An 18,993-nucleotide genomic window follows, 5' to 3' on the forward strand; every position below is an offset into this window, starting at 1 on the left:
TTGATTCCTTCCTTCGTGTGGGTACCCAGCAATTTGGATTCGGATCCTAATTGGCACCTAATTTCGATACCCAACCCTACATATATTTTGCTTACACAAAGCAATCGTTCTCCTAATGACTAATTCATCAACATGCAATAGATTTGAAGACAGACTCATAGACATACAGTATACATCAACTTTGAACAAGATCAGAAATAACCCCACCACGTGCAAAAGTAAACTAAGATCTCTTTTATTATTTTTTGTTCATTTTTATATATCTCTATTTTTTTTTCTTATCTGCTCAATTTTTTTTTCTTTTTTTTTGTTGTAGTTCTACACAAGTCCTTTAAAAGTTTGTCATCATGCGAGGTGCAGCTTCAGTGAGGGTAGTACATGCAAAGGTGGCGACTCTGGTCAGATGTTGTAGTAGTAGTACACAGCAGACGACGGTGAGGAGGGGTGGGGGTCGGAGGTCGGAGACGACGAAGGTTCTGGAACTCCCTCGACCGCTCTACAGTCACCAAAGAAATAAATAAAACACCCGCCACCACAGAGACGCGACCGAAGGGGTGCCGCAGCGCTGGTGCCGGGGTGTCACCGGGTCACTTTGAGGGACTACGAGGGGGGTTTCAAGATAAGAGAGCAGGGGGGGGGAAAGGGGAAGCAGTTCAGTTCTTGCTATAATATTCGCCATCCATTCCATATTGGGGGACGGTTTTTATCATGACATCATCAGTTGACATCTTTAGTGCAGTCAAAAATAGGAGAAGGATCATACTCTAGACTAGAGAAGCAGGCAGTCATAAAAACAAAAGAAAAAACGAAAACTTCAGACAGCTTTGGAGAGAGTGTGAGAGAGAGAGAACGAGAAAGAGAGAGCATCAGGAGAGGGACAAAGATTGGGGGAAAGAGTGAGACGTTTGATCCCAGAGGGGCTCAATTAAAGGGCAGTTAAGAGTATTGCTTGTTTCTGGGGTCTAGGTGGTCTGTCTGTCTGTCTGTCTGGGAGTGCCTATTCCCTTTGTTTTACTGGGGATGAGTTTCTTTCAATACCAGGATTTCATTTCAGTTCTTTTTTGCACATGTATCTCACCTTTATTGTCTTACGAGGGACTAGCATTTCCTGCTTCTGGAGCTGTCGATGCCAGTCCCTAATTCTAACTCATATGACTGGGACGTTTTTTTTTTCTTTTTAAACAGGCACTGCATCCAGAGACAAGATTCCCAAGATTGAATTACGATGCATGTAACGAGAGAACTGGTGAAAACCCCATCCTAACATAAAAAAAGGCCATTTGGTAACTGTCTTGCCATCAGTGCATGCTTTCTTTTCTTTAAAGTTCGGGTGGCTTCAGAGATTATGCAACCAGTAACCGTGGCAGCGTCAGCGCCATAGCCTACCCATTCAGCCAATGAAATGTCAAACAACTTCACTGTCCCAGCAGTTTGATAAGGATAGGGTGGAGGTTTCAGAATGATGAGGAAAGGGTTACTTGTACACAGATCAGAATTAGCCATTTGTTAATCATTATACACACACAACTGCCATACTGTAGCAATAGTAATATCAGAGTTCACAATATATACACCTGGTCATTGACAGCAAGACGTAAGAAAAGAAGCCTGACAATTCCGATTCCACATTGACTGGAATACGCATAAACAACTGCTTTGTTTTTTTTGTTGTAGAAATCAAAAGTACATCGGTCAGTTAATATACAAAAAATGAACGATAATCAAACGTTTATGCCCAGAAATCTGTATTCCAAGACATTTTAAGAGGAGAAGAAAAAACGTTAATTACTTTGTAAAGAAAATAGTGGGACGGAAACGTACATGGATATCATCTTTGGTGAAGATTCCACAGATTATGCATACGGACTCCTCAGCACACACATATCTTACATTGTACGCATGCAAGCACATGCACACACTCACACGCACACCTCCTGCAGCTGGGAGTATAGGAATTCATTGCAGTTACTGTAGTTGACAACGTGTCGTTGGAAATTAAGTTTAAAAGGGGTTAACGTTTCTTTGTTTTTCTTTCGTTAGGAATCTCGCTTTGATTCGCCATCAGGGAATGCAGATAAAAGTGGCGAATTGTCACACTAGGGTCCAAAACATGCTGTATACTTTTGATTCAGGCTATTGAGTATTGAGTTTGTCAAAATTCTGAGTGCAGCTTGGAAGGTTGTTCACACAATGACTTTGTATTGTACGGTAGTGCTTCACTAGCTATCCGGACAGGTCATACCTACAGTAATTTACACCTCAATCCCCCCTTCATTCAGTGTCTACAGACTGGCACAATTACACATTTACACATACCATGCCGCCCAGTTTATGTATAGTTCAAGAGGCAGGTATTATGGATTCCTAAAGAAATGTTGACACGGTAAGATTAAATCAGTTTGTGTTGTCACCATTTTAACTGCAGTGTTATCCTCAATTATCAAACACCCAATCCTTGAGAAGAAAAAAAAAGAAAGAACCTCTCCCGGAGCCCCCTTACCAAACAAACAAACAAACAAACAAACAATCACATGAAATTCAGAAAATAGAGACCAAGATTCAAAGCTGCCTGTGGAGAAGGATGCTGGCATTCATTCATTCAAAAGTATTCGATCATGGACGCACCGCCTCCACCACATATATTCCGTTCTGCAGGCCTCCCAGTTCAGTTCCCATGCAAAGCCATGGCTTAGGTCAAGAAGAGGACAAAAATCAAAAATGGAAATCAACATGCGGCATCTCCCAAAAGTTGCCCAAGACCCAGGTACCTCACCCCCCATGGTCCCCATAAGCTCAAGTATGGAATGAGAATGACATAAAAAAGAAAAACTCCACGGATGAATATGAAAAAATTAAATCAAGAATAATATTATGCACAACCTATCATGTATTTTTTTATATATGTTTGTGTCTGAGTAAATAAAATAATTCCAGGGCCATACTGTTGTGGAACATGTTTGTCTTTAATAGAGGAGCAACTGAACATAATTATAGTCTCCTTTAACTAGGGAAGGACCAACAATACACATTAACCATCATAATGTAACTATTTGACGTAACCTTGTCAATACTACATTTACATCCTACGGAAATATTTATCCTTAAATTAGTCATTACAACCCATACTTAGCAAGTATGCTGCACAATCAGCGTTTTTCAGGTCCATACACATTGGTTTTTGATTAGAAAGGTCAGTGTGTGTGTGTGTGTGTGTTTTGATCTAAACCTATAGTTTCTCCCTACACCAACTAGACTCCTTTAACCAATAAAAACTACAGAAATACCTAATTTGGTGATTTCTCAGCATTGTAAGAACTCTGGGAAATAAAAACGACCCAAGAAGTGTAAAACCAAGGATTCCAGTTTAAAACAGGGAGCAAAGATTAAGAGCACCGTTGATTAAAAATGCTAAATTTAAAACAAAGACATTAAGCAAAACAAAAATAAAAAAAATAAAACAGCATGAGATAAAGGGATGATGAGGCTGAGGCTTTGTGAGGGGATACGAGTGAAGTGACAGGGATGGGACTCGGGGGCGGGGGGGGGGACTGGGGGGGGTTTGTGGGACTAACACACGGGGGGCGTGTTATTTTTCACACGCACACAAACACACGGGACGGAGGATCCGAGGTTGAAGTCTCAGCGGCTGGTTATTTAGGGAGCGCCTCTCATTCTTTCAGGCCTGGGGTCAGACGTTAAGGGGTTCGAGGGGGGGGGGGGGGAGGGAGAGAAGAAGGGATTGAAGTGAGGGGTACAGGGTCAAGGGGTGTCAACCCCCCTTATTGCCCCACTCTCAGGAGTTGAGGGTGAACTGGTCTTGCTCGATAGGCTTCTTGACCCAAGCCCCCAGGCCGGCCTTGTGGAAGGCTTTGATGAGCGCCAGCTTGGCGGAGTGGTACTCCACCGCCGCCTGCTTGGCTTCGTGGTAGGAGCTGGGCTTCGTCACCTTGATCCGCAACGTGGCCATCAACTGAGTATGAGGGGGGGGGGGGGGGGGGGGGGGGGGGGGGGGGGGGGAAGAAAAGAGGGGGGAGGTTGAGACAGCAGACGGTAAACAATGTGGTCAAAAATAATGATGCCATCATTTCAAAGATCGATGAATTGTGTGTGTGTGTGTGTGTGTGTGTATTGCTATACTTGCGAGGACCAAGTATAGTAGAATTTGAAGAAATATACATTGTGAGGACCGTTTTTCCGAGACTAATGGTTGTTTTATAGTTTAAAAAAAAGATTTTTAGAGATACATTGCAATTAGAAAAAACATTCAGGTTAGGATTAGACATTTAGAGGTTAGCTTTAGGGATTGGAATTAGCATTAAACATGATTTATACTTAGTTGCGCGCCAGTGTCATGCACCGAAAAATAGCTGATCTATAAGCTCACAACGCGTCGCAGCGCGACGCGTTGTGGGCTTGTAGATCTGCTGTTTTTCGGCTTTAGCTAAATTTACTCGGCTTTAGCAAAATGTTTTTTTTTTAAATAAAATGGCTGTCCTAAAATGTTGATGTCCTCACAAGTATAGTAAAACAAACCTGTGTGTGTGTGTGTGTGTGTGTGTGTGTGTGTGTGTGTGTGTGTGTGTGTGTGTGTGTGTGTGTGTGCGTGTGTGTGTGTGTGTTAGGAGTGGGGGCCAGGCTTCTCGATGGTCATTTCTGAGAACAAGATGAATACAGAAAATGTGGAGCTCATGAACACTTGACGGCTGCTCTGTCATATCTTTGTGTGTTTATGAATACAGATCTGTGCTCACTGAGGCCTTTGTTTCTGCTAAAAACACTATATGCTACACAGCGTTGCTGTTGTTGGGAGGGGCCGGCCTCTTCTTGTCAATGGTGGCAGATGAGAAATGGTTTTGGCCTCCAGGACATCCTGCTGGACGGACAGATCGAGACTCTGTTTCCCAAGTCATTACTAATGTATAAGACAAATGAAACTGAACACAGAAATCTATTAAATGTAATGCACCTATCTTTTCACCGCACTTTATCAAATTTGAATCCACTATCAAACCAGCTCGTCGAATCAAAATGCTTTTGAATCCCCAAAACTGTCTTGGGGTCGTGAGGGATACAAATACAATTGTAGTTGATTTGAAAGAAAGACTGATTGATTGACGTCTTCATTGACAAAAAAATCATATAAATTAACAGTTGGACATTTTTGTCAAAAATATTCTGTGACTAGTTGAAATGGTAAGGAAAAGCAAAAATCGCTGGCAGTGGGCGATTAATTTATGCATTTAATCTGACAGTGAAAGAGTTAATGGGTTAAACTCTGAGCTTGACAATTTTGGATATCTTACAAACTTAGAACCCAAACCAGCAATGTTCTCGATACAGTTTAGTAGTCAACCGATTAATCTGCACCGATAGCCCGATATTTGGCTTTTTATTTTAACATTTTCACCAAATTATCTTATCAATTACGACCCAATTATGTTTACCCTTTAATGACAGACAGACCTCTATCTGTAGTTTAGAACACCGATCACAGCTTTCTATGTCCATGAGCAAGTGCATTGGTATTTGAACCAACCAACTGGATTATATATTAGTTCTTTCCTTCCCATTTATTTATAGGCGTCTTCACCTTACTGTGGATCCTAATCTATCACACACATGTCCAATGGAAAATATACCTCTTACGGTTGAATTACTCTACTAGCACATGTGAGTATTCTCACTATATGATCCAAAAAGGAAGATTTATTCTGAATGGAACATCAATCAATGCAATTTGTTACTGTAGGTTGTGTCTGAGCCAGAAAGTAAATGTTGATATTGGACTATCTATGTGCATAACTATAGCATGTGTGCTAATAATAGGTGCAGACAGTATGAGAGTGTACTTTTGTGTGTGCATCCGCTCAGACGCGTTGTTTATTTCATCTATACCTTGGCATGAAGGCGCACCCAGCGGTTATAGAGGGCGTGCTTGCAGAGGCGAGAGGCGCGGCCCATGTCGTCTTTGCCCGTGGTGGCGTTGATGACCTCCAGGGCCTGGTCGCCCACTGCCCAGTTCACACTGAAGTTGGGGGCCTTGCCCGGCTGCCTGGCCTCCGCGTTACTGATACCTGTAAACAAAAGGAGACAGCACGCTGACTTTAGTGTTGACTGAATTCCTCACTGGATGCAATGGGTGCAGCAGGTGCAAGCTAATAAGCTAGCAGTGGTCATTGTTAATAAAAAGAAAGAGAAGCGTGCATTGAAAATGTTTTTTTTTTTTACGGTGCCTTTGATGAATTAATTTAGCGCCTTTATTACGAAATCCCTACTGTCTTATGCTCCCTTATTACTGACTCCATATTGTCTTTGTCTGCCTTATTACAGACTCCATACTGCCTTATGCTCCCTTATTACGAATTATTATTATTACTGAACAGTGTGACTTGAAGCAAATCGGACCCAGGTGTTGCAAATACTGCTAATTAAAGATCAAAATGCCAGGCTGCTGCTGACTCTCTCCCTCTCTTAAATTAATGTTATTAGTTGCGGATGTCAAAGCCTTCCTCATATATACAGACAAACATACAGTACATACATACAAACACACAAAGTCAGATGCAGAAGCGGCTAGCCAAATTCCAAATTGGCATCTCTAAACAGGGAGAGCAGCTAACACTTGACATAAAACAGGTTATTTTTCACATTACTCTCGCTTATGGGAGAGAGCCCCCTGGTGTGATCACAGAAGCATTTATTGTACACTTCCAGACAATTAATTGGCTGGACCAACCTCGCTCCGGCCCACGTGAGCAGCAGGGCCCCACCCCCTTGTAAGCTACAAAGGGACCTGCAGTAACTTCACAAGTTCTTCCCCCACTGAGAAAGCCTTTACGAGTTAAAACTGCGAAGGTTTCTCTCCCTGCTGCGAAAGCTGTGTTTTATCCCGGACCATACACAACACAGGATTGCGGCGAACACTACCGTGAAATTATGGCCACCGCGGATGTGTGGAGGAAGACCAGGAAGCCGAGCAGGCCACCGGTACTTCCCCAAAAGCAGTGCGAGTCGTGACATCTCGCTCGTAATACTCAAATAACCGTGGTTACGTTTGTAACCTACACTTCCCACTCGAATTAATTTCCGTTTTCCATGTAATTCGAATTACAAATGTAAGGTTTTCAGTGAGTTTTTGCGACGGACACAAACATTTACATGACTTTCATAAGATGTTTTGACACCAATTCAAATACACCATCATAAAACACATTTATTAGTGTTACGAGCCAACAAAGAAGAATCCATGCAGTTGTCCTTTTTGAGCGGATGCTACGAAACCATGATGGAAGGAACGAGCACACATGATCACCTGTGAGGGGTGACTAACGATGGAGCCTTTTCCATCTCACCACGGGGCACTGGCTTCCGCAGACCCAGGCATAAATGGAAGATATATGGACGCCATAAATCGCTCTGTCCTGCTTTGTGCGTATACTGTATGTGTATGTGTGAGCGCACACATGCATGTGACTTGGGTATGTGTGCGCGCGCATGTGCGTGTATATAAGTGCGTGTATGTGCTAGTGAGAAACTCTTTTGTTCCATTTGGCAGCGCTGGTGGCAGATGATGATTTAAAGGGCTAAAACCCCTGCGTGCGGCCCAGCCCTTCACAGCTTAAAAACCCTCTTAAGCGGAAAAGGTTAATAACATCCCTTACTATTATCTCCTTTACCTGCAGGTTACGGAGCATCCAGAGAGGAGGGGGAGGAACGGAACAGGGGAGTCGAAAGAGGAACAGAAGGGAGGTGATATGGTTGTTTGACTAGCCTTTTGCACTGTACAGGCTTGCGTTTGTTCTCTCACATTCTGGTTAGATATTTATTGCCTTAACGTTTCGGCTTTGCTTTCCTTATTATCGCCCTTGCTGTTCGTGTAGAGGAATATTACGGTATGATACTGTGCACAGTGTAAATTAAATGAATTTCATTTGATGAGAGAGGATGAGGAGGAGGAGAAGTGGGTGGGGTAAAGGGGAAGAAAAATGGCAGTGAGTAAAAGCGAGGAGGAAGAGAACAGTGGAGTATCCTGCGGTGACAGGATAGAATAGAGAAAGAGGTTACGGGGGAAATGGAGGAGTAATGCGTGATTAATACTTCGTTCTGCACCGGTGTCACGCACCAAAATAGCTGATCTACAAGCTCACAATGCACCACTGCGCAGCAGTGCGCTTTGCGAGCTTGTAGATCTATTTTCAGTGCGTAACTAGTGCATAATTGACCCATTAAGACCTGGAACGCATCTGTGTCATTTTTAGATTTGAGCTAAAAAGCATTATTTTACACTTTGGGCTATTCAAAAATAGAAGATCTACAAGCTCATAGCGCGGCACCGAGTGCCGCGCTATGAGCTTGTAGATCTGCTATTTTTGAAAAATGTGTGCAAATCTTTGAATGTATATATTTTTAAAGCAAACATTTTAAACTCAAGTATTTGCTTCTGGGGGGTCCCTGGAACAAAATATTTTGAGATGGGGGTCTGCGGCCAAATACATACAATTTTGGGGGTCCTTGACATGAAAAAGATTGAGCACCACTGATATAGAAACATACGTTTTTCAGAACACTGTTGGGATTTAGGAGACATGTAGAATCGGCGTCAGGTCTTAATGGGTTAAGAATAAATAACGATTAAGCGGTGGGGCAGTGCATTCAGCACTTTACTGAGACAAATAAGAGACAGAGGTGCAATACAAGGCCGCATCAGACAACACTCTGCACTTTAAAACATTAACATACTTATGAGTCATAAATCATACGAGCCATAAATCAAATGCAGGCGAAATTGGTATATCACACAATATTATTCCACAAATGTCTGAGCAAATTCATTCTGAGACCAGAAGAAAAATTATCTGCGATTAAGAGAGAAAAAAAATCGAATGTCAATGAATAAAGAACTGCCGGCATCCAAATCCATATGACCTTTTGAAAAGGCCACACAAGTCCTGCAAATTTGCACAAAGCGATAAAGTTGTCCAAACTGCTCAGGAAGTAAGTAAATGCCATCTCAATTCAAACAGGGGGAGAGGATAGCAATAACCGAGTCCCCCCCCCCTGCTGTGAATGAGATGGATCGCTGTGATTGCCTCTTCATCCTACCGGATATTTACCTGAGAACCCTGTGTTCGCTTGTCAAAAGGTACACAGAGCCAGCCACTTCCGAACGGGGAAATGTTAAGACAGATGCGATCGATTCGTTCTGTGTACTTGAGTAGTTAAAGAGGTACAGAGATTCCGCAGAAAACTGCCTCAGCAAGGCAGTGAACAACTGCTACCTGCTAGTAGTTACAAATCATTTTTGATGTTAATTTTCTGCTGGTAGTACAAAATGGCTAGGGGGGTTTATTGCATGATCATTCACACATACAGTAGGATATCGTTGCTGTCAGGCAGAAACCAGCTAACTCCATTTTTGAGCTTTTCAATTTTCTTTTCATAAATCAGTGCTATTGAACGCGAACAGCCTTCTACCAGGCTGTTGAAGGAAGAAGGGAAGCCTATTGGGCGCGCGCGCGGGCGGGGACTTCTTTGCTCTACAATAGAAGAGTTAGGACGTCAAATTCTAACCTCAGCACCGGCCTCAGTGGCGCACCTCGCTAATCATTGGACTACCGATCCACTACTTCTGGGAGTCTGGGTTCGACTCCCGCTTGGGACAATACTTTTTCAAACAACCGCGGACTATTTTTTTCGCCGATAAAGTATAATTTTGGACCATGACGGAGGCGCGCCGACTCAGAAGACATTGAGGCCGAGAAGTCGCGCCCGAGCGCCTTCAGGCGCGAGTGCCCGCGACGACCGGCCGATGGTCTGCTAGTCGACTAAGCGCCGTCCGAGTTATGTACCGATAGGCACAGAATCGTAAATGATGTTGTGGGGACTGCGTTTGCCCCAACTGCCACTCACTGCACTAACATAGCCCACCAGCCCCGCCCCCTTCTGCCTTCAACAGCCTGGTAGAAGGCTGTTCGCCTTTGGATAAACAAACTAGTTTAATAGGATTTGGCTGTGTTGAGGGATTTCAGTTTCCTCTTCACACTGAGGGAAACACCGAGGGGTAAAAATCGATAAAAAAGTGGACATGAATTAAGTCTAAACTTGTACATTAAGTATCGTCTCTGCACTTCCTGTTGGCATTTCAACGGACAACACAATAGATAGACAAATGAGAGTTCACTGGAGGGTTGTCATTCAACATGGCAAGCACAGACCTCGTTCCCTTCCGCCTTTGATAAAGCCTGGGAAACATGGTTATGTTTTAAGCTGACAGCTCACACATTGTCACTCTGCTAATCATTCAAGCCACTGCTGTTATCTCAGGTGGCTTCAAACCCCCTATTATTTGTACACGGATGCCGTGCAGGCTATTCTGAATTATGTCTGTGTTTTTGCTACCACAGTTTTTGTATTTATAGAATGGTATTGGGGAGAGTTTTATGGAGCTCCCCAGGGAATCTCTTGCATGCCGCTTGGATTAATAGGGGGAGCATCCAGCAGCCAAAGCCCTTTCCTACCAAACACAACTGTATAAACATCTATTGCAGTAAATGGCTCCTAAATCTTTTGACGCACCGCAACCGTGTCTCTGACTGAACCTTTAATAAGCAACACTTCGGTGGCTGAAACCGAATTTTTGCACCCGCTTCCTTTCGCCCCCCCCCCCCCCCCCCGACTCCAAATCAAAGTGCACAACACTGACCACTGAGTAGAGGTCTGTTGAGGGTGAACTGCTGCGGTAGGTCCTCGATGTCTGCGATGCGCTGGTACATGGCCCTGGAGAGGTGGTCGCCATGGTACAGGCTGCCCAGGATGATGCTGGAGAAGTAGATGGGCTCGGAGAAGTAGCTCATCAGAGAGCCCTGGATCCCGACCACGTTCCACCTGTAGCACATAAACACATGATGTTATGAGGCTTGATTATATATGTTACAGGGACGTTGGAAAACCAATTGAAATTGAAAAAGGAGCGCTCATTTTCACCCCCCTAGCTTCCCCCTTTGTCAGTGGCGTGCACAGACATTTTGAGGGGCAGGTGCTCAAGCAAATTATACTTTTTTTTGTTTACTTGGTCTGCTCTTTTTTCCCTCTACACCTATACCTCTTTGCCAAAAATAGCCGATGGGCTTGTAGATCTGCTATTTTTGGCTAAAGTTCTCCTCAAAAAAGGGATGCTAGGTTTTGAGTGGTTATGGTAAAAAGAAAAATCATATCACATAAAGATTTGGCGGACCCCCTGTAGTAACTCTGAGGACCCCCTAGGGGTCCCGGACCCCCTGTTGAAGACCCCTGCTGTAAACTGAAAAGAGAAAAAAAAACTTTTTTCCCCCCCTTTTTTTCAAAAAGGCACTTCTGGTCAAGAGGGCAAAGGGCAGGTGCTCTAGCACCACCTAGAGTCTATCTGTGCACGTCCCTGCCCTTTGTTATCAATTCACTTTGATTGCGACTGGTGACGTTAATCTGTCTATCTAATCAACACACCTGTTACTAGGCAATTCTGTAGAACCAACACTAGAGGGCAATGCAAGCCACACTAGAGCCCCCCCCCCCACACGCACGCACGCACAGTAATTAGAGAGTGTCGTGGATAGTAACCCATGAAAAGATCTATTCTCTCCTATCGGTTTACAACTCGGATGGCGCTGAGTCACGGCGCGCCTCCGTCATGGACAATAACTATTATCACCGTCTCGCGAGTTAAAGATACAGCGTTACTCTGCTCAGTTTGGCTAACCGCTTCATTATCCAACCTGTCATATAATATTTCTATCATATTATCCATTTTATTTTCAGCGCTCCTCAGCGTTCGCCTCGCATCAAAGCCCCGCCTCGCACCGAAGCCCCGCCTCGCGCCTAAAACGAGCATACCTTTCCAATTTCCGAATGACAATCTCCCTGCGACATATATACTTTGTTGCATGCAGTATCTCAAACCCCCCAAAAAGCAGATCTACAAATATGCGCTTGGAGCGGAAAGCACTCACGCTTTCAGTTCAATGTTGATCATTATTATAGATCTATACCATAGATTAAACACATTTATTTATGATGGAACCCATGACGAGAAGGAAAAATGTAGTTTATTTCGATCATTCTCTGTGTTACTAAATCCAATGGATGCATTTCGGCCACCATCAAATCAAGTCAAAGTCAAAATCACTATTTTTCCCTGGTCAGTGTTATAGCAACAAATAGATAAGGAAATGTGCCACATTTTTGTGACACATACACACGTACATGTGTGTATTTCACCAAAGCAGTTGGAGAAGGGATGGAAAATGAATAGTTATTCTATAAATGAATAGTTAGTTTCTCCAAAACGTATCCTAAAACACAACAGTATACTGAGACAATCCATTCCAGAGGTACAGTGCCTGGTTCAAGGACACTTTAACAGGCAAATTGTCTGTTAATATGTTATACCGCTGCCCCCACACCAGTCTCACACCCCCCACCTGTCAATATTTTTGAGACGAACAGTTGAAGTGTAACTGCCATTAGCCCATTAAGACCTGGAACGCATCTGTGTCGTTTTTAGATTTGAGCTAAAAAAGCATTATTTTACACTTTTGGCTATTCAAAAATAGCAGATCTAGATCTGCTATTTTATAATATAATGTATGAATATATATATTTTCAAAGCGAACATGTTTAACTCAAATCTTTGCTTATGGGGGTCCCTGGAACAAAATATTTTGAGATGGGGGTCCGTGTTCAAATACATATAATTTTGGGGGTCCTTGACATGAAAAAGATTGAGCACCACTGATATAGAAACATATGTTTTTTTTCAGAATACTGTTGGGATTTAGGAGACATTTGTAGAATCGGCTTCAGGTCTTGATGGGTTAGTGAGGTAGGATATGCAAACATGTAGACACATATTGCCACGCACACGAATGTGTGCGTAGCAGCCCCCCTCCCCACACACACACACACACACACACACACACACACACACACACACACACACACACTCAATCCCGCAGTTGTGTACACTCTGAGGTATCCAATTTCATTTCCCTTCCCCAAACTTGGGGTGTATTTCTCTGCCGTGTGTCATTAGCCATCTCTCCTTAGTCATTTTCCCATTGACATGCTCTGTGGAGCATCAACCGCCTGCCTCACATACAGAGGTTCACCAATGACATAGTGGAACAGGGGGGGGGGGGGGGGGGGTAGAGTAGTGGAGGAGAGGGAGAGAGAGTACAAGAGTGGGTTAAGAGTTGGGAGAGAGAGGGAGCGACACAGGAAGATGGGAGGGAGACGGAGACGGAGACGGAGATGAAGTGAGAGAATTGGGAGAGAAAGAGAGATGCAGAGTTAACCCGTTCAATCCGGGGAACGCGTCCGTGTCATATTTAGATTTGAGCTATTATAACCATTATTTTATACTTTGGGCTATTCAAAAATAGCAGATATACAAGCTCATAGCGCGGCACCGAGTGCCGCGCTATGAACTTGTAGATCTGCTATTTTTTGAAAAATCGTGAAAATTTGTGCAAATCTTTGAATATAAATTGTTTTTAAAGCAAGTTTGAGCACCACTGATATAGCAACACTTTTCAGAAACCTGTTAGGACATTTAGAGGACATTCATTTTGTGAATGCGTTCCCCCGGATTGAATGGCTTAAAGCACCATTACCAAGTGACATAAATAAGACAGTGATAAACAAAAGGACGACGAGGGTCACGTGCATCGCTTCCCATACGTCCGTCCCCGTCTCCAGGCGGACTGAGTGAGTTGTGTGTGAAATTAACAACACGGTCCTGAAGATGTTGGTGAATACGAGGGGCACGGCACCTCGGGCAACATCAGCGGAAGCATTTTCTGATGACATGGTTTCCATATGCAATGCAATGTCTGTGTATATGCATGAGAGCGAAAAATTACAATATGAATTTCCTGATATCATACTGTACCCTTGGGCAGAGAATTATGAATCTATCATACATAGAACTAATATGCATGTAGATGTCTTCATGGGTCGACCTGAACCCAAAAAACCAGAGGCCCTACCATAGACCCGAGCGAATCCGGGCCCACAATCCTGACTTGACTCACATGGTCTAATAGAATTACCATGGGTCTCGGATAAGCGAATCTGAAATGTATTGTATGAACCCGCAAAGACAATCTGCTTTTTTCCACATAAAATTCTTTAATCTTCGGTTTTAAAATAAGACATATTTAACATAGACCAACTGGTAATTTGTGTTGGAATTATGTTAACCGTGCAGATTCTCATAATATTTAGTTAATTTGCATGATATAGGTTACAGCTTTAATTCTTACGGCTTTGTCGTTAGCCTAATAGATTGCGGTGCATTGTATTGCATTTTATTTAATTTTTGAAAATATTTGTTTTGGCCTTTTCTGCTTTTATTTTGGATTGTACAGTAGAAACAGACAGGAAACATGAGAGAGAGAGAGAGACAGGGAGTGACACGAAGCAAAGGTCGTCGGGATCGGGATTCAAACCCGCGACACACTGTCAGGCTACATTAGAGCCTATATATGTGGTATGCGCCTGGACCGCTAGTCCAGCGTGCACCCCGCATTGTATTTTATACCAGGTTTCGATCAGTTCCTTCCTATCCCTAAGCTTTCTGCATATTTTACACTTTTAATTACGCTTGGCCTACTGTCGAATTTTATAGAATTGCAAGTGAGAAGCCATCCACGAAAAAGGCACATTTATGAGGGAGGCAACGTCCGGTAACTGAGCGCTGAGATGAGCAATGTTTTACGAAGCCTTACTGAAATATGATTATTTCTATAAACAAAATATGCATTGAAACGTAACAAATGAATTATTTTGGAATTGCATGTTAAATCGATGGTTAATTATAGCTTATATTTATTCTTGAACGTGCTGCCCCTCCAATCTCTGTCTAGTCGGATCGGGCCTATAGACCTGTTGTCCCTGGGTCCATTTCAGACCTAGTTTGATTATCCTTGGGTCCGTTTAGGACTGAGTCTCTGTTTAAATAAAAATGTATGTATGTATATATAACGGGTTTCGGCAACAAAGCCACACATCAGTGTTGATTTCGTCGACTAAAACTATGACGAAGAATATTCGTTGACTACCTTTTTTCACTGACACGAACTAAATAAAAACGAAATAAAAACGAAATAAAAACGAAGCTATAACGACTAAAACTAACACTAAATATATATTTTCAGTTTAGTAAGTAAGTAAGTAAAAACTAGACTAAGACATTAGTGAGGGACGAGTGGAGAAGAGATCCAGTAGAACTGAAAGATAAGTTATCTTATGTTTGGTTGGGCTAGGGTGTTGCACTCTGAAAATAGCAGATCTACAAGCTCAGCTATTTTAGTATGCAACCAAGTGTAAAAACAGCCATTACGACGCCATCAAGGCACCGCCAAAATACATTTTAGTCGACTAAATCAATAGATTTAGTTGACTAAAATCGTATTATAATCATATTAAAACTAGACTAAAAGTAAAACATTTCAGATGATGAAAATATGACCAAAACTAAATGGAATTTCAATCAAAATTTGCTGTCAAAATCAACAAAGCCACACATCCTCACGAAGACCTCTGATGCATGGACGTTATGTTCATTCAACTCTTAAAGTGTGCGTAAAAATGGACCCGTCCGGGTTTCCTAATGAGTCAACTTAAATAGATAGGAACAGCGGAGAGAGAGGTGGCACAGAGCAGAACTCTCTCTGTGATTACTGTATACCTGTACCATGCCCTAGGGCAGGGCACGGCATCAAATGAAAATGAGAAGAGAGAAAGCAGGGACCATACAGGGTACAGTCACACTCACTGTGCCAGCCAGTCGTGGTACTAAATGGAACCCTCCAGCTAAATAATCCCTCATACGGAGAGGGAGCAGATTTCTCACCCAACTAACAGGCACTCCGTGACAAGGCAGAGGTAAGAGTTAAGTAGAGAAGGACACGGTCTGTTCTCAGCGTGCATTTTTCATACTGCTAATACGTAAACTGTGGTATTTAAGCAATAAAAGATGGGACAGAATGCCATACCATGAGATATTGAGGCACTGGTTATGCTGCGGTCAGCTGAGTGCCGTAGATCAGAGCCGATATCTCACAGCATAGCACGACTTCGACCGTATTATTGCGATAATATACCACAGCTTTATCATTAATATTTATTCAAAAGCCAAAAAAAAGAAGAACACTAAAGGTGTCGGCAGCTGTTGCTAGGTTAAATTTATGGTAAACAACGTGGATGCGTTCCGAGTGCTATATTGTGAGATATTGGTACTCTTTAGAATACCTCTCAGCCAATCACACAACGTCAGGTCGAAGCAAAATGTAGTTTTTTAATGTTACCACAATTTTGGACATCTGTTTTTTATAAGACATCTGTTTTTTATCTTGCTTTTTCAGCCACCACAACACATAGTAACCAACATAGTATGGACAGTATTCTTACTCTGATTTCATCTATTCTTGCTCTGACATAAAACAAAATATTAAGCCTTTAGGGTCTCAATCTCACTTGGAGCTAGGAGCAAAGACCAAATGTCTTTGCTGAAAATAGAAAAATACTTCCTGTATTCCTCAAGCAGTGTTGATTTTGTCGACTAAAACTATGACGAAAGATGTTGGTCGACTACCTTTTTTCACAGACGAAAACTAAATAAAAACAAAAAAAAAGTAAGCTATGATGACTAAAACTAAGACTAAATATGTTGACAATTTCGTCAACACAAACTAGACTAAAATGTTAGTGAGGGACTCGTGGAGAAGAGATCCAGTAGAACTGAGACAAGTCATTTTATGTTTGGTTGCGCTCAGGTGATGCACTCTGAACATAATGTAGCAGATCTACAAGCTCACAACTGTGTGAGTTGTGAGCTTGGGGATTGGCTACTTTCAGCATGCAACCAAGTGCAAAATCAGCCATCGTGACAGCATCAAGGCACCGCCAAAACAAATTTTAGTCGACTAAATCAACTGTAGATTTAGTCGACTAAAATCTAAATGATATTTAGTTGACTAAAACTAGACAAAAACAAAAACATGACTAAAATATGACTAAAACTAAATGTAATTTTATTCAAAAGACTATGACTAAAACTACTGTATAAATCAACACTGCTATAGGAGCAAAGACCAAATGTCTTTGCTGAAAATAGAAAAAATACTTCCTGTATTCCTCAAGTAAAATAAATGCGAAGGAATTTGTCTCGGCAGCACTGATGCAGAGACATATTGACACCACAGTGCATAGTACAGTACAGATACACAAAAGACCAATGGGAGATTTACATGCGACTCAAAGGTAAAGCAGAAAGACAAATGACAGACAGAGGACTATAAATATAACTCTAGGAATATATAGTGAACATTCAGTCACTGTGTGTTCCGGTAGTAGATTCTGCCCATGTGAGCAGAAGAGGAAGAAGAAGAAGAAAGGGGGAGGCAGAGGAGGAAAGGAACAACGAAGAGTTATGGAGTGGTTTTATCGTCCATCAGGGCGAGTGGCGGTGTTGCCTTGAACATGGACACAAACTAAAGATCCTGGGAGGTGCTCCGGCGGTAAAAATGCCAGAGGGACTAAGGACCCATCAATTCAGCTGTCCCTGACATGGCCTGAATAAAATACGGACTTGAGTTTGATTTGGAGATTGATATCGCAGGGAGATAATGTGTCGCAGCGTGAATAAAAGAAGAAAACCTCAGACGGAGACGGGTAAACAGTATCTAAATGTGAAATGTGATTCCTGTGTTTGTAACTTGTTATGTTATGGTGACACCTCTTGTTTTGAGAGATTTTAGGTGTCATTTTGTGAGCACCTGCAAACCTATTTGTGAGTTAGCATAATCTGACTTCAATATCTACAGATAAGCTTGAAAAATCAAAACAAGAAAACAAACGATAGAATTAGTGGCTAAGCATTTATGAAATCCCTTGACAAGTCCAGTTGTCTCACCTTTGATGGAATGGAACTGACTTCAGCTTCACTGAACTGATTTCACTTAAATACTTTGAATAAGGCGTCCCAATTACGGGCTTTATAGGCAAAAATTTATCAGAAATAGTGGAAAAACTAAATAAAAATAGAAATGAAGAAGCAAAAATAGCAGATTTTACTGTATAAGATCACAACGTGTCAAGATGTGATGCGTTTTTTGCCTATGGATCTTCTATTTTCAACAAAGTATAAAATAAGGCTTAACCAGTTAACCCATTAAGACCTGAGGCCGATTCTAAATATGCCTTCTAAATCCTAACAGTTTTCTGAAAAACTTATGTTGCTATATCAGTGGTGCTCAAACCTTTTCATGTCAAGGACCCCCAAAATTATATGTGGTTGGCCACGGACCCCCATCTCAAAAATATGTTGTTCCAGGGACCCCCAGAAGCAAAGATTTGAGTTAAAAATGTTCGCTTTAAAGATATATAAATATTCAAAGATTTTGAATAATCTATTTCTTTATACACTCTATGAGCTTGTAAATCTGCTATTTTTCAATAACCAAAGTATCTAAAATGACACAGATGCTTTCCCGGATTTAATGGTTTAAACTATATATTTCTATATACAGTACTTCGTTGGCCAGTGTCCTTATTTCCCTCTACACCAAATGTCTTTGCTGAAAATAGACGATCTACAAGCTTGTATGTAGATCTGCTAATTTTTTTGCGTTCATGTGGTGAAAGGGTTAATGGAATTAGTACTGTACCTTGCGATCTTGTCGCTGCAGGACATGGTGAGTAGCCTCTCTCCCTGCAGTACTCCATCCCAGGTCTGGATGGTGTTGCTGGACCTGACAGGAATGGTGCCCTCACCAGACTCTATTTTGGTCCGCAGTTGACCTCGTGCTTTCCGGTTGGGGTGCCTGTCCCCTTGGTCTGTGTGGGGCGACAAGGAAATAGGCATGTGACAATTTATCGTAAATCGATTAAAATCGATTCAAACTGGTGACAATAGGCCCTATGCACAGCAGCCATACTGTAAGACATTCACAGCTG

At 42.2% G+C, this 18,993-nt stretch overlaps 1 protein-coding gene across 2 annotated transcripts in view; it reads right to left on the reverse strand.

Annotated features, from left to right (window-relative positions):
- Positions 1–219: 219 nt before the first annotated feature.
- The window catches only part of adarb1b (adenosine deaminase RNA specific B1b), a 218,940-nt gene continuing 200,166 nt past the window's right edge, over positions 220–18,993 (reverse strand). For both annotated transcript variants that reach the window (XM_084085070.1, XM_084085069.1), the window contains exons 10-13: positions 18,705–18,873; positions 10,703–10,884; positions 5,896–6,074; positions 220–3,970 (exon numbers count right to left, since the gene is read on the reverse strand). In XM_084085070.1, coding sequence (XP_083941196.1) covers positions 3,794–3,970; positions 5,896–6,074; positions 10,703–10,884; positions 18,705–18,873 — 707 coding nt within the window. In that variant the 3' untranslated portion in view covers positions 220–3,793. The remainder of the gene's footprint in view (positions 3,971–5,895; positions 6,075–10,702; positions 10,885–18,704; positions 18,874–18,993) is intronic.

This window comes from Gymnoscopelus microlampas (genome assembly GCF_963454915.1).
Source record: "Gymnoscopelus microlampas genome assembly, chromosome: 17".
Taxonomy (NCBI): domain Eukaryota; kingdom Metazoa; phylum Chordata; class Actinopteri; order Myctophiformes; family Myctophidae; genus Gymnoscopelus; species Gymnoscopelus microlampas.